The following is a 12736-nucleotide window of genomic DNA, read 5'->3' on the forward strand; positions in this document are numbered from 1 at the left end:
AAGCTCTCTGAATTCTGATAAGATCATAATTTCTGATGCGATACCAACATTCAACTTTCTAACTTCTGCCTCATTTCAATTCGCTTATGATTTTCCTTTCAATCATAAACGTCTTCCCGTAATCACAACAACGGTCGCTAACTTCCCTCAATCTTCCCGAACCTTAAATTTTTAGCGATACAAGGATCTCTACGGCAACATGGTGCAAATTAGTGAGGTCAAGGGCAACAACCGCGAAAATCGCACCGCAGCCCACACACACATCAGAGGCTTGGGCCTCAAATCCGATGGAACAGCTGAGAAGCAGGCTGGTGGCTTCGTAGGCCAACAGCAGGCCCGAGAGGTACGTTCCGATATTATTTACCTGCTAATTTACGAGGCTGACATGCATTTTTTGGGTTGTAGGCTGCTGGTGTTGTCGTCGATCTTATTCGTGCTCAGAAGATGGCTGGTCGAGGTGTATTGCTTGCTGGCGGACCCGGAACCGGAAAGACAGCGCTTGCGCTTGCGCTTAGCCACGAGCTCGGCACCAAAATCCCATTCTGCCCGATCGTCGGTAGTGAGATCTACTCGACCGAAGTGAAGAAGACCGAGGTCTTGATGGAGAACTTCCGAAGAGCGATCGGCCTAAAAGTGCGCGAGACGAAGGAGGTGTACGAGGGTGAAGTGACAGAACTTACTCCAGAGGAGGCAGAGAACCCATTGGGTGGCTATGGCAAGACTATTAGCACGCTGCTAATAGGACTGAAGAGCGCAAGAGGTCAGAAGAAGCTGAGACTAGACCCAAGTATATATGAGGCCATCCAAAAGGAGCGAGTTACTGTCGGAGATGTCGTCTATATCGAGGCAAACACAGGTGCCTGCAAGCGAGTCGGACGATCGGATGCTTACGCGACGGAGTTCGACCTCGAGGCGGAGGAGTACGTTCCCATTCCGAAGGGTGACGTGCACAAGAAGAAGGAGATAGTACAAGATGTTACACTCCACGACCTTGATGTCGCCAACGCTAGACCACAAGGTGGCCAGGATATTATGAGCATGATGGGTCAACTTATGAAGCCCAAGATGACGGAGATCACCGATAAGCTACGAGGAGAGATCAACAAAGTCGTCAGCAAGTACATTGACCAAGGTGTGGCCGAGCTTGTTCCCGGCGTCTTATTCATCGACGAGGTACTTCTAACCCGCTTTGCCGAGACTTTATGAATTGGTAAGCTAATTATTTATAGGCACACATGCTTGATATAGAGTGCTTCACATATCTCAACCGAGCACTGGAAACTACTATCTCGCCTATTGTCGTACTCGCTTCGAACCGAGGTATGTGCACGATTCGTGGCACGGACGGTGTTGTTGCTGCGCATGGCATCCCTCCGGATTTCCTTGCCCGACTCCTCATCATCCCCACCACGCCGTACGATGCCGAGGAGATCAAGAGAATCGTACGCATTAGAGCCACAACAGAAGGCGTTCAGATCACAGATGCTGCCATCGACAAGATTGCGGAGCATGGCGTGCGTATCAGTCTTCGATACTGTCTCCAGTTGTTGACTCCCGCAAGGTATTTATTCCCTGTCACATCTAATATGACCGTTTACTAACAGACAAACTAGTATTCTGGCTCGAGTCAATGGTCGCAGCCAAATTGATGTCAAAGACGTTGCAGAATGCGAGGAGCTTTTCCTCGATGCACGGCGGAGCGCCGACCTGTTGGCTGGTGAGACAGGACGCGGATTCATCCAATAAACGCGTCATGTCTCACAAGACGGGAAGACCTAAACTACGGAACCGGACCCGTCATAATAATTTAATTTCGCAAGGCCACGGCCACCCGGAAAACAGCGAAGCAATTAAAAGGTAATCGGGTCAGGAAAATCACATCTGTTACGGAGGGGTTTCGGAGTTCCCAAATGTATGCACGTTATTTTAGTTGAGATCGTATATTCTCAATAAACAACCCGGTTGGTTGGTTCGTTGGTTGGTTCCTAAATCGCCACCACAACCACCCCTGAGACTTTAAGACATTGCAAAACGACTTTCAATTTTCTTCAGCGGAAAAACTTGGTTCGAATAATGAAATGAATATGAGCCCGCGTGATAAGTACCTACCTAGTACCTAAACTAATTTCGGTTGACATTGTCTTTGTTGTTGCCATAATAGAGGGGGCTTGTGAGAGACAGCATACATTCTCTCCGTTCCAGCCGGAGGACGGGCAGAGCATTCCTTAGTGTATGCGTGTATGACTGGCCTCATACTAGGGGTTTGTTGTTGTTGTGTCAAGCAGCCAAGGAAGGAAAACCAACTTCACAAAATCCCTTTAATAATGGCAGACAAGGCCACTTATCACTATTGACCATTGATCTTGGGAAAGGACTTTGTTATTTGTATACCTGTCACTTTTTGTCCTTGTTGTTTAGTATGGCTAGCTTATTATTACTAGCCATACTGCGAACAGTAGCGCGGTTGTTAAGGCCAGTTGTTGCAAACGCTGGACAAAGAAAAGAGGAAGAAAAAAGATAGGTAAGTTAGAGAGTATGTGAGAAAGATGCGTGGCTAATCTGCAACAAGTTGGGCCTCTCAGTATACTCCCGAGACACAAGTCTAAAAGGAACCTATCTTTTTCTCTTTCCCTCTCGACGATACCCACTCCCTCACTTTATTTCGCCATTAACTGCGTTCACCACACACACCCTCTTAATAATGGCCAACGCTAGTTTTGAAATTGCGTGTGAAGTAGAAGTGGTAGCGATAGTGGCGGCGGCAGTTGTTAGGGCATAAGGTGATTGACCAGCTGCCTTCACCTCCTAGGATCATTGTCTCCTGGCAGGAGTCCTTATGAATGGAAAGTATACCAACAAAGAAAACAATCTCAACAAGCCCTTGGTTGTTGCCCGCGTCATTTATTCATGTCTCATGTCTCTTCAAATCGACAGCCACATATTCATTTACCACAAGAGGCAGTTAGCTCATCATATCATCGTCGTCACCGTCTCACAGAATCACTTTTCCTTTAGATGATAGACGTTGGACCCCTGAGGCTTTGGTTGTAGTTGTACTGTCGTGTATGTGGCCGTATTGGACTCCGCTCTTTGGACCGCCTGTCCTCCCCACACACCGACACATCTCGATTGGTACTTCCCTCGTTTGCGAAGAATATGACTGGGGTTAGTAGCAGCGAATCTTCTCCCTCCACTTCTCCAAATGACCGGTCGTCTCTCCCAACTTTATCGACTACACTGAACAACAGTCCCACGACACGAAGTAAGACCCAGCAGGCCGCAATGGCAATGAGTCGTCGAGATGATAGAGAGGAACAGCCAGCATCAGAAAAGACAGCACCGTCATCAAGGTCAAATCTCCTATCAGCATCAAGCACACACCCCCCTGATGATCCAACCGAAACTACAAAACCGCATCGAAAACGGGCATACTCTATTGACGTCGAAGAGGCGAACCAACCCCGAATCCAAGATCTTCGACTCTATACTCCTAACACAGCAACATCGAACGCGAGTGATGGGCCTAGGGAGTTGATATGCCTCTGTACGAAGGCACCTAAAGTTCCAAGACCACGAAATGGTATGTTGAAATTTTATTCTCCTACTCTTCTCTTTTCATCCCCACCGAATGAACTGAGGTCTGGGACTGTGTTCTGGACCGAGAATCTTCCCCACCGCCTTTCCTCCTACTTCTTTAACGTTTTTTTCTTTCCTCTCCATAAACACGACAGGGTTTCGGTAGGAGGTACTCTCATCCCGAGACGGGCAACTCGGGCAGGTATCTCTTTGTCCGGCGCACTATGCTTGTATCAAGGAGTCAAAGGGCGGTAATGAAAGGGTCGAGGCCTAATTTTCTTGTCTTATCCCCCAACTTACAACAGCACGAACACAGATCGTAATAAAAATGTTTAGGTTAGAGAGGGCGTATGACTAACTCTTGTGTTTGCTTTTCCCCTCTCAACAGCGTTTATCCTTTATCGGCAACACTACCAAGGCCAGGTCGCCGCTCGGCATCCGGGACTTGCCAACCCGGAGATTTCTAAGCTCATCGGCGAGCAGTGGCGAGAACAGCCCGAAGAGATAAAAAATAATTGGAAGAGGCTCGCCGAAGAAGAGAAAATTCGCCACCAACGCCAATACCCCGACTACAGATACCAGCCCCGACGAGGAGGCAAGACTGCTAGTAGTAGGCCCTTGCCCGCGACCGGTGAGGATCCAGGCCATTGTCCAAAGTGTGGTGGCCGTTATATTGCGACTCCAAGAACGCCTTCTACCCCTTTCAGTGCGGCGACACCAGATATTGTGAGACCAACATCAAATATGCCTCCTTATGTAACACCAAATCCTCGTGTGATTGAGACGGACCATCTCCGGCGTGGATCTGCTTCCAGTGCGATGTCACTTGACCACGACCGTAGGTATACGCAACCGCAGTTACATAACATCGAAGATGACTACTCGATGATGTCCCCAATGGCAGCACCGGTGGATCCCAAACGACGCCGGTTTAACGGGCCGAACATCTTTGTCCCTGGATCGCCTCCTATGGGTTATATTTCGGCGGACCCCCGTGACCCACGTTTCCAACGATCGTCAGCAGCCGGACAGCCCATGTCAGCGGCTGGTTATGGACCCGGTCCATTACCTAGACCGGGTGTACAATATCATCAGCCTAATTACGCCAATCACCCTCATATGCAACCTCCACCACGGCCTCCAATGGCGTACCAGCCAGTTCAGACGTCGAGCCGCCCTAGTAATGCATTTGATGAGTCGCTTCGATTACCCCCCTTACAAACCCAGATTCCAAACTCGCCCGCGGTGAGCTCAGAGGCAGGATCGGCACGCGGAGCATCAGCCGTTCAATCTACCCATGGCACTGGCTTGGGAATTGTTAACGGAGGAAACGTTCCTACGAGGCAACAGCCGCAACCACAAACACAGCCACAACAGGTACCTCCGCGTTGGTCATTCTTATTGAAGCTCGAGATATTGCGGTCGATTGGACCTCCTCTAAAACCACCAGGTCCTGGAGGACCCATTTTTGAAACGAGAGGGCCTCTTATTGTTGTTGAAGGTGCAGCCTCTTCCATACTAAAGGAAGTGGCTTCTGTGGTGGAGAAGGCGTTATCCGTCTCGGGAGAATACGCCGTGAAGACTTGGACAGATGATACCCAGGCACAGTCGAGCGGAGGAGAAACAGATGGAAATAAAAGTAGTAATGGAAACGAAAACAAACAATTAGCAGAAAAGAGCACCTCGAAACGATCGGGACTCATGAGCCCACTAGCAACTTATGTCGCCAGAATGTTGAAGTGGCATAAGACATCCGAAGACTTGATCAAGTACATGACGAGTCATCCACCGCCAATAAGCGGGACAGATACTGAGATGGGAGAAGGCGATAAATCCGCCGAAGACATGTCCTCGAAGCCCAATGCTAGATTGCCAGTTGCGGTCGTATCAGACGGCTATAGTCTGACTGTCTCAGACAGATATGCCAGCTCGTTGCATGTCAATGATGCATACCGTGCAGACGACCACTGGCAATGGGTAGCAACGTTGTGGCGTGGGATCATAGGAGCAGATCTGACTATATATGTCAAGAAAGCTGTTGAGCCAGCAGAGATCCAAGGAAATAACTGCGTCGAATTCATAAACTCAGCTGTCATGGTACTGCGCATGGCTGAGAATAAGGGCGTAGATGAGAAGCTAGAGCGGCGGCTCGGCTTTGAGATACTCGAGTGGGTGCGGAACGGTAGTTTCAGGGCTGGCTTTGCGACACGGTCATAGAATTAGTGTAGAGGATGCTCTTTACCCAGATGATTGAAGATGATGGATGTATCGATGTTCAATACCTTAGATACTGCATGGCTTTTCTGATAAATATTTTACACTTGTACGTATGGAGGAAAGGGATCATGGGTGAAATGAAAGGAGACATGTGGATATGTTGTAAATGCAAAGACATGCCCTACATACGGCCTTTAATTTATAAGATCACTTGACTCTTTTCTTTTCGTGAGTTTACAATGTCGATAAAAGTGAGACGTCTTAGAAGGTCGAAGTAGGGGAAGCGGGTTATTGAGTCTTAGATGAGATGTGGAGGATTGTTGTCCTATAAATTGGATTTGAACCTACTACTAGGTAAGCATAACTATTTGGAAGGAGTTAAGGGGTCAATTAAGTCAAAGGTATATTCTTAGGAATTCTAGAATCTGAATTTCTCGATATTGACGAACAATGCTTTTGATAATGTGGAGTGAAGTTGATATTGGAAACATCAAACATGTGACGAAGATGCAAGGCGTAACACAGTGGACACGCTATGTACTTAGCGAATAATGATGCCGTAAGCTGTTATGCACGTAAGCATTGTCTCCACATTTAGTTTCTCGAGATTTCCATAACCTTGATTAAAGAATGTACTTAGGTAAGCAGCATTCGCGTTACGAATTCGGAAACGCGTGCACCTAAACATTTAAACACTTAAACTTAGACAAAGAGCTATTGCCGTTATCCGTCACCTACTGACCTGCCCTTCACCTTCACGGTTAACATCCAACACTCTGTTCCGGAATGTACTAACCTATAGCTTAACTGCCCAATATGTCGGACATCGCGGTTGGGCAGTCAATTCGTCTTAGCGACGGCCGCAATGCTACCGTTCGCTATGTCGGACAGACTCATTTTGCTGCAGGTGATTGGGTTGGTGTCGAGCTCGAAGACGACAGCGGGAAGAACGATGGAGCGGTTCAAGGCGAACGATACTTCGACTGTCCACAAGGAAGAGGAATGTTTGTTCGCCCTATAACAGTCACTGTGTTACAAGCTGCACCACCACCTCCGAAGTCTACAGCCCCTATTCGAAGGGGTTCTCGCACAAGCACAGCTCCGGGACGATCAAGTTCTGTGACCGATCCCACCATGCCGAAGCGGATGAGCCTTAATGCTCCCAGCCCTAGCCCAGTATCTAGAACCCGACCTTCTAGCATTGGGAGAGTATGTTCAACTTAGCTTTATATCCTTATTTCATTTTTATTTTATTTTTTCAATCCTAACTTGACATTGGTAGTCTCCTACAAAATCTCCCACAAAACAACTTGGAACAGGTCCATCTAGCCTTACGAACTCGAGAACCGGTACACCATCAAATGCTCGCATCTCATCAATTGCTCCCAAAACTCGCGCTTCAATTAGTGGAGGACGATCGTCTATGGGTCCACCTCCGCTACCTTCCACTGGACCTAGAAGACAAGCTTCGACATCATCTACTTCGGGGAGAGTTGTAAGTGGCGCTACGAGGCCTGCTGGCGGACGAGTTTCTTCCATAACTGGTCGCGGTGCTGCCCGTCCTACTTCCGGAAGAGTAAGGTCAGGGGATTCGCTATCGGGAGGAGAAGGTGGAAACAGATCCGGCTTAGGTTCGCCTCTCAAGAGCGACGGCGAGCAAACGAGTCCTGTTCAATCTAGGACAAGAGCCCTAGAAAGGCTCACATCCGCAGGCCGATCAGCGACGTCTTCGAAATCGGCAATGGGTAGCGCAGCGCCGTCAAGGACTCCCGGGAGCGCGGGTCCCAGTGGTCGTCCGGTCGCTTCCAACGCAGTTACTAGGGAGAATGAGGACCTGAAGGCAAAACTGAAAGTCCTCGAGCGTAAGCGATCGGAGGACCGAGAGAAGATGAAAGAGATGGAAAGGCTCCAAGAACAACGCGACAAGTTCGAAACTATCAATAAGAAAATTGAGGGCAAATATCAGACAACGGCACAGGAGAATGTCGCCCTGCGCAAGCAACTCAAGGAAGCCGAAGAACGCTTAGAGCAGATTGAGACTCTACAGGCTGAACATGATTCCGTCATGGAACTTGCAACATTGGATCGAGAAATGGCCGAAGAAACAGCTGAAGTCTACAAGGCGGAGCTCGAGGCCTTAAAACAGAAAGTGGAAGAGCTAGAGCTCGAGGTTGAAATTCTGCGCGAGGAGAATACCGAATACTCCCAGGGGATGTCTCCTGAAGAACGAGCGAGCGCAGGATGGCTGCAGATGGAACGCCACAATGAGCGGCTACGTGAGGCTCTCATCAGACTGCGAGATCTCACCCAGCAGCAAGAAGAAGAGTCTAGGGCACAAATCAAGGCATTGGAGAAGGACCTTGCAGATTTTGAAGCTATCAAGGAACAGTACCAAATCGCCAAGGAGAAATTATTGGAATCCGAGACGCGTGCCGAAGACCTCCGACAGCAGCTCGATGATAACCTGGGCGCAGAGACTATGATCGAACAACTGAGCTATGAGAAACTACAACAGTATGAGCACATCAACGAATTGAAGGCCGTGATTGATGACCTCGAAGCATTGAAGGAAATTAACGATGAGCTTGAAATCAACCACGTTCAGAATGAGAAGGAAATGCAAGAGGAGCTCGATCTCAAAGATAGTGTCATTGCAGAACAGGCTCGAAGAACTGCCGAAAGGGACGATACCATTTCCGATTTGGAGTACACACTTTCCCGATTCAGAGAGCTTGTCACGAATCTTCAGACCGATTTGGAAGATATACGTGCCTCTCACGCTGTCAATGAGGCGGAGTCTGAACAACTTAATAGTAAGTCAAGAGCTATGATGGATCTCAACCAGAAGCTCCAGATCTCGGCTGCGAAGACACAAGTCAAGACTATCGACCTAGAGCTGCAGCGCATGGATGCCCAAGAAGCACAACAGCATCTCCAGATTATCAAATTGTTCTTGCCCGAGAGCTACAATACCGACAAGGATTCTGTCTTAGCATTGCTACGGTTCCGCCGACTGGCCTTCAAGGCGAACTTGCTCCATGGATTTGTTAAGGAACGCATCAATGGACAAGCGCACCCTGGTCACGAAGATGATGTGTTCGCTGGCTGCGACGCCTTGGACAAACTTAGCTGGGTATCTTCTATGTGCGATCGGTTTGTTAATGCTATTAGCCACTGCTCGCTGGAGGAATTTGCCAAATATGAAGGTGCCTTGTACGAACTGGAGCCGGTTGAGAGGGCTCTGAATGCCTGGATCGATGGTTTACGACGCGACGAGCTGAAGGAGAAGCAATGTGCCAGCGAATTGCAACGCACTATCGCCCTCATGACACACCTAGGCGAGGTGCACATTTCGGAGGGACTCGAGAGCTTTGCCGATGAAATGCAGATGAAGACGATCTTGATGCAAAGTCACCTAGAGTCTGCTGCTACTGCATTTAATGTGGTGAAGGATATGGTTCAAAGAGTCATACCACCCAACAACGATGAAGACGAGCTTGCTCAACATTTTGCTAAGAAGTCCGAGGCCGTCATTAGCCAAACTCGTAGCGCAAAGGTTATTATAAGCAAAGCAGTGCGATCTTTAGAGGATCTTCGAGCGAGATCCTTGGCTCTTACTCCCGATACTGCCGAGGCATTCGAGCAGTGCGAAACCTCAAGTCAAGAGCTTGCGGAGATGTCCCGAAAGATTGGCATCGATCTTCATGCGCTACTTAGCGAGGAAGGTCGCCCGGAGCCATTTACGTATCCTGAAGTGCAGAGTACGGTTCATCGTACAATAATGACTACCTTCTCATCAGCCGAGTCTGACCTTTTCTCCACTTATCTCTCCAAACTCCGTGTTCTTACAGGTCAAATCACCGATCTTGCAGCTGTCTGCGCCGACCTATCACAAACACAGGAATTCGAACGTAGCATAGCACCATGGCTTCTTCGTGCACAAGAGCTTAAGGCTCTTAAGACAATCCCGATCGATGCCGAAGAAGAGCTGCGACAAGTTAAGGAACATTATAACGAGGCTCGTCGCACAATCGCTTTGCGTGATGAGAACCTCAGCACAGCCACTCTCCGTATCGAGACACTCGAAGCGCGCATGCGTGATGCAAATACCAAGGCTTCTCGCATTGCAGATCTCGAGGCGCAAATTGTGGCTGCACAAGAGTTGGTAGCAAGTCTCAAGAAAGACATTGAGCAGCAAGATCGTGAGGCCAAGACCCTTGAGGCCGATCGCGACAAGTGGAAGAAGATCGCTGGCGACAGCAGAGCATTTGGAGATGAGGCGGGTGACAACGCCGCCGGGGCTAAGGCTGGCCAGGAGCGCGCCGTGGCCACAGCTCGCGAGATGGATACCCTCAAAGCCGAAATCGCCAGTCTCCAGGAAGCAGTCCGATACCTACGCGAAGACAACCGACGCGCGCGCACTACGGAGCAAGCTAGGCATGACTGGCTTGCTGAGCCTCTGGTTAAACCGAGACCTGCGGCGGAACAGCGCAAGCAACTTGTGGCGGCTGAGAGTAGAGACGCGCTAAGCGAGCTGCTCAAGATGGCAACATCTGCTCATGTCTTCGATCTAGGGTCTCTGCCTAAGGACAAGCAAGCGTGGCGTCCGGCGAAGTCTACACCACAATACCACTCTGCGAAGTTACACGAAGATTACGAGGCATGGAAGAGTTGGGAAGCTTCTATCGTGCAGAAGTCTAAGGTAGTACTCGGGGCCGAACCAGGCCGAAAGAGGCAGCAGGATTCTGAACAAGCTAGGAGCATGCGTAGGGCTGCTGCTAAGCTTCAGATCAGACTCCCTGATGTTGATGGTAAGATGATACCTGGCGGCAACGGCAAGGGGGTCCAGGTTCTAGGGTCTAGGGAGTGGCAGAACTTGCAGGGAAAACTTTCCCCGGCTATATAACCCTGGTTTTGTAACTTATGTGTACAATCATGGATAAGGAAGGGACGAATTTTGAAAGTTTGGAGACAGGAGATTAGGAGGCAGTGAGATACCCATTCCGTTTCTGAGGATTGTATCGTCGTGTCTATCATTGCAGTGTATCATCACGTGGCGTATGGTAGGAATGAGATACATGATATATTTTTTGCTCATCTTTGAAGTCTTTCATGTCATTCGTAGATTTGACGTAAATCTCCGTGATAGCCGGTTGTCTTCCATTCCCTATAATCCCTTTTATTCTATATCAAAGGGTATACGTAGTAGTATCTTACCCATCTCCTAGTCATAAGCACCATCAAACCTCCCTAGACGATCTTCACGCCCTCCCCTTTCCCTTCTTCCCCTTCTTCCCGCCGCCGCCGCCTCCACCCTCACTCGGCCCAGCACCCAACCCCGGCATTCCGCCCATACCAGGCATGCCGCCCATCCCGGGCATACCACCCATTCCCCCAAGCATACTCATCATATCCCCGCCCCCACCCCCCTGCATCTCCTTCATCATATCCTTAAACGCATTCTCACTCACCCCGCCCCCCGTCATCGCAGCACTATACGCCGGCAACAGCTCCCCCATCTTCCACCCCCGCGGCACCGCCGGCCGCGGCCACGGCTCCCCGTCCTCAGGCGCGTTCAGCCCCGGCACACGAACTCGACGCAAAGCGTCCGACGTGTCGGTTGTCGGGTGCGCTTGCAGGTGTTTTGCGACGAGGATGTACAGGTGGTGTTTATTCTTCACCTGTGCGGCGAACGGGTTCGCGTTCTGGGCTGATGACGAAGTGGATTTGCTGGAGGAGGAGAGCTTGACGCGCACTCGGCCTGGGTTCGCCCAGTCTTTGGGGTGGATCCGGTGGGCTTCGAAGACGGGCGACAGACGCAGCGAGGCGCAGGCTGCGGCGATTTCCCGCGCCAGAGGGTTCTTCACTGCGAGCGACTTGCTTACGCGACGGCCTTCGGCGCGGGTGCGTGTTAAGTCGAAGTACACTGGGTACAGCATTTGGTAGTCTTTTATGTCGCTGGGCTGGACTTGTTGCGGTTGGGGGGCGCTGGAGGGGTGTTGCATGCGTGGGTTGGGGAAGAGGGAGGGCTCGGAGGAGGAAGTGGCGGCGGGCGCTTTTTGCCGCAGGATGTCGGATTCGAGGAAGTCGTCGATGTCGCCTTCACTTGGGTCTGAGAGGTCGCTGTCGGAGACTTCTTCTACGCGTGGGTGCGACATTTTGGGCTGGGGTGGTGGTGGTGGTTTTGATGGTGGTTGAGGTGTGGTGATGGATGGATGGACTGAACTACAAACGTCGAATTTTGGATGTGGGGTTCTGGAGCTGCGATTAGATTAGCGCTAAATGTAAGGTCAAGCTTCCCTGATAGTGGGGTAAAATGTGCTAGCCCTTAATTGGTTAGAAGGGTTGAGTCCGCTAGGAGCCCTGTAATTGAGGATGGAATTTTATGGCTCTTTACACATTTTCAAACCTGGCTACCCTTCCTCTACGATAAATTCAAATTCATAATTATTGTTCATTCGATCTTGGGGGTATTTACTTGTTATAACATGCTTGTGGCCTTGGTATTCTACCAAACCCTCCACGGCGAAGTCGTTGTTGTCTCCGGGAGCAATTCCTTCGTCGCTGACATCGCTCTGATTGAATTCCACAGAGAGGACTAGCTAGCTGCTAAATTCTATCAAACTGGAAAACTGGATGCTCCTAACTCGACCTGATCTCTCATCCCCGGATTGAGAGATAAACCTGGAGAAACAATGGCTTCTTATTTACATCCTAGCTGTGTGCCTCGCATCCCAAACTCCCAGGCTATCGTTCTTATCAAGAGGGCCGAGGTATTGAGCCATCGGAAATCGGGATTGGTAGTCCCCTGGACCTCCCGCCAAGTGGGTGAATATTATCCTATCGCCAAACAATCTTCCCTGAAGTACGCTGTGGGCTAGGTAGTCCTTAGAATACCAAGCCAAGCCGGTAAAATGTCTTGGATTCTATAGAATAAGACGGT

The 12736-nt window shown here is 49.8% G+C and overlaps 4 protein-coding genes across 4 annotated transcripts; 3 read left to right on the forward strand and 1 right to left on the reverse strand.

Moving 5' to 3' along the window:
* The first annotated feature begins 12 nt into the window (after positions 1-12).
* On the forward strand, positions 13-2032 carry GGS22DRAFT_164531 (TBP-interacting protein). The gene is made up of 4 exons (XM_047961543.1): positions 13-343; positions 406-1173; positions 1230-1561; positions 1614-2032. The coding sequence occupies exons 1-4, from the start codon at positions 200-202 to the stop codon at positions 1744-1746; spliced, it is 1377 nt and encodes a 458-aa protein (XP_047818703.1). The 5' UTR covers positions 13-199; the 3' UTR covers positions 1747-2032.
* A 1250-nt stretch (positions 2033-3282) lies between these two features.
* On the forward strand, positions 3283-5793 carry GGS22DRAFT_180077 (uncharacterized protein; the record flags this gene model as incomplete). The annotated part of the gene is made up of 3 exons (XM_047963731.1): positions 3283-3580; positions 3965-4570; positions 4619-5793. The coding sequence occupies 3 exons, from the start codon at positions 3283-3285 to the stop codon at positions 5791-5793; spliced, it is 2079 nt and encodes a 692-aa protein (XP_047818704.1).
* Positions 5794-6520: 727 nt separating this feature from the next.
* On the forward strand, positions 6521-10713 carry GGS22DRAFT_147762 (CAP-Gly domain-containing protein). Its single transcript, XM_047958961.1, has 2 exons — positions 6521-7002; positions 7076-10713. Exons 1-2 carry the CDS (start codon positions 6610-6612, stop codon positions 10697-10699), a joined length of 4017 nt encoding a protein of 1338 aa, XP_047818705.1. The 5' UTR covers positions 6521-6609; the 3' UTR covers positions 10700-10713.
* A 259-nt stretch (positions 10714-10972) lies between these two features.
* GGS22DRAFT_147766 (signal recognition particle, SRP19 subunit) lies at positions 10973-12202 on the reverse strand. The gene has a single exon (XM_047958962.1). It carries the CDS (start codon positions 11949-11951, stop codon positions 11055-11057), a length of 897 nt encoding a protein of 298 aa, XP_047818706.1. The 5' UTR covers positions 11952-12202; the 3' UTR covers positions 10973-11054.
* Positions 12203-12736: the final 534 nt, after the last annotated feature.

Source organism: Annulohypoxylon maeteangense (assembly GCF_022496945.1).
Source record: "Annulohypoxylon maeteangense strain CBS 123835 unplaced genomic scaffold GGS22scaffold_9, whole genome shotgun sequence".
Taxonomy (NCBI): domain Eukaryota; kingdom Fungi; phylum Ascomycota; class Sordariomycetes; order Xylariales; family Hypoxylaceae; genus Annulohypoxylon; species Annulohypoxylon maeteangense.